The 1,947-nt window shown below is 34.2% G+C and overlaps 1 protein-coding gene across 1 annotated transcript in view; it reads left to right on the forward strand.

Moving 5' to 3' along the window:
- The first annotated feature begins 629 nt into the window (after positions 1–629).
- LOC106871773 (T-complex protein 1 subunit beta) overlaps positions 630–1,947 on the forward strand; it is a 20,602-nt gene continuing 19,284 nt past the window's right edge. Inside the window, exon 1 of the mRNA XM_014918412.2 lies at positions 630–758. Within this exon, the coding sequence (XP_014773898.1) occupies positions 756–758 (3 nt within the window). The 5' untranslated portion in view covers positions 630–755. The remainder of the gene's footprint in view (positions 759–1,947) is intronic.

The raw sequence follows: 1,947 nt of genomic DNA on the forward strand, positions 1-1,947 counted from the left end.
AAAATTTTTTTAAGCCTAATCAATGTACTATTCCGACAATTGATACTTTTATATTTGCAATACGCAAATCGTGTAGGCCAAACTGTTTTCGATATCTTGTTAATGACCTTACACTTTGTTTACACTTAACATTCCTGCGAAATGTATAAACGTCACAACATCTCATTTCAGTGGGTATAAATGCTTAGACTTGCGTTGCGATTCTTTCACGATAATTATAAGCATAGTAAGCGATTTGAATTGGCTCTAATTAAAAATCGGAACCGGTTCGCAGACTCCGATAATAGGTATCCGATGTCTCGTATAAATTAACATAAGACATATGATTATCTATCTCCGTGCAGACTAGTTGCACTTCCCAGCCACAGCAAGCATGTAAAGAAAAGTAGGATTTTTTCTTCTCTATTTTTCGTTTCGGATTGTTTGTTTAAAAGAAATACAAACTTCTTCTTTCCATTTTGTTTCCCCAATTATTTCATAACTTGAATTACATATTTTTTTTCTTATTAATGTTTTCGTAATTTGATATTATTTCAATCAACTTAATTGCACTTATAAATATTTTTATATAATACCACACCAATAAATAATCCTATTTCGTTTCGCTTTTTCATTTCTCTTTCTATAGCCAGTTATCTTCTCGCTAATATTACCCGTCTGTCTCCATCACAAACTATATCCGGTCGCCACTCGAGATTTCTAGAAGTTTCAACTCAAGCTGCGGCAACAATTTCTATTTGAGAAGAAACTTCACAATGGCAAGTTTTATTAATTCATATCGTTTACTGTATATATCTGAGTGTTATTTACTGTACTTGCTTTTTAATCTGCTAATTATCTGCCTGCATTCATTTTAATTAAACAGTGACTAAGCAGGCACCGGGGTTTCATGTCAGCCCATCTTTGAAACCACGCGGTGCAGAAGAAAGACACCAACGACTTCGCCAAAACCGGCATTCTTGCTATCTTTTAACTCACATTCTTGTTGTCATTTGTTACTATGAATTGTATATTAATAATAATCATTAGCTGCATGAAAGTATCCTTTTTTTTTTTTTGTTGCTAATTATTATTAATATTAATAAATAATTGTAGACAAAATGATTTGCGGTATTTAGAGTTCCGTTTCTTACGCTCCCTATTCAATCAAATATTGCTGGTACCCACAAGCTGAACCATTACCTAGTAACATATTCAATCTAATATGATAGTCGCGCTTTAATCGACTGTTCTATTTGTTCTTTCTTTCTAACATTCACCCCCTCCGAAAAAAATAAGGGTTATAATATCTATGTTTGAAATCTTTGTAATAATGGTATTGATTGATTTGCATGTCATTTGCCTTTATGACTAATCAGTTACCTACTTCTATCATCTCCATTGTTATTGTGATGATGAGAGTTGGGAGTTGTAAGCTTAATATATTACAATGCTTATTTTCTCATCCTACTCGTTCTGAGTTCAAATCCTGACAGTATCGTCTTTTTTATGAAGTTGGGGGAGCGGTCACTATAATACATCCAGTACCTGTAATATACTGTGGAACGGGATTATTGATTATGAATATTCTTTACATAGTTGCCTGTGCAACCCTTATATATTTGCCCGTGCGTCAGTAACTTAGCGACAATTGTAAAGCAAGAAATAGACTGCCTGGAACGAGTTGTGATGCGGTTGCGATCAGTAGGAACTACACTATTTTCAATTTATTTCATGTCCTATAAAATACCGCATTCTGGGCCTTAAGTAGAAATTGTCATCATCATTGAACGTCCTGCCATTTACCGTTAGGAATATAAATTGACGTTAATATTTGTTATTTATTTTACTCTAGCGGGATGAAAACGGAGTTGGCAAATGTAAAGGGCCGCTTCTAAATACCAATAGGCACTTTGGTTAATCTTTTCGAGGTCCAGATGGACAATATATAATCTGAACCTCCCCCCC

Source organism: Octopus bimaculoides, chromosome 19 (assembly GCF_001194135.2).
Source record: "Octopus bimaculoides isolate UCB-OBI-ISO-001 chromosome 19, ASM119413v2, whole genome shotgun sequence".
NCBI classification, from domain to species: domain Eukaryota; kingdom Metazoa; phylum Mollusca; class Cephalopoda; order Octopoda; family Octopodidae; genus Octopus; species Octopus bimaculoides.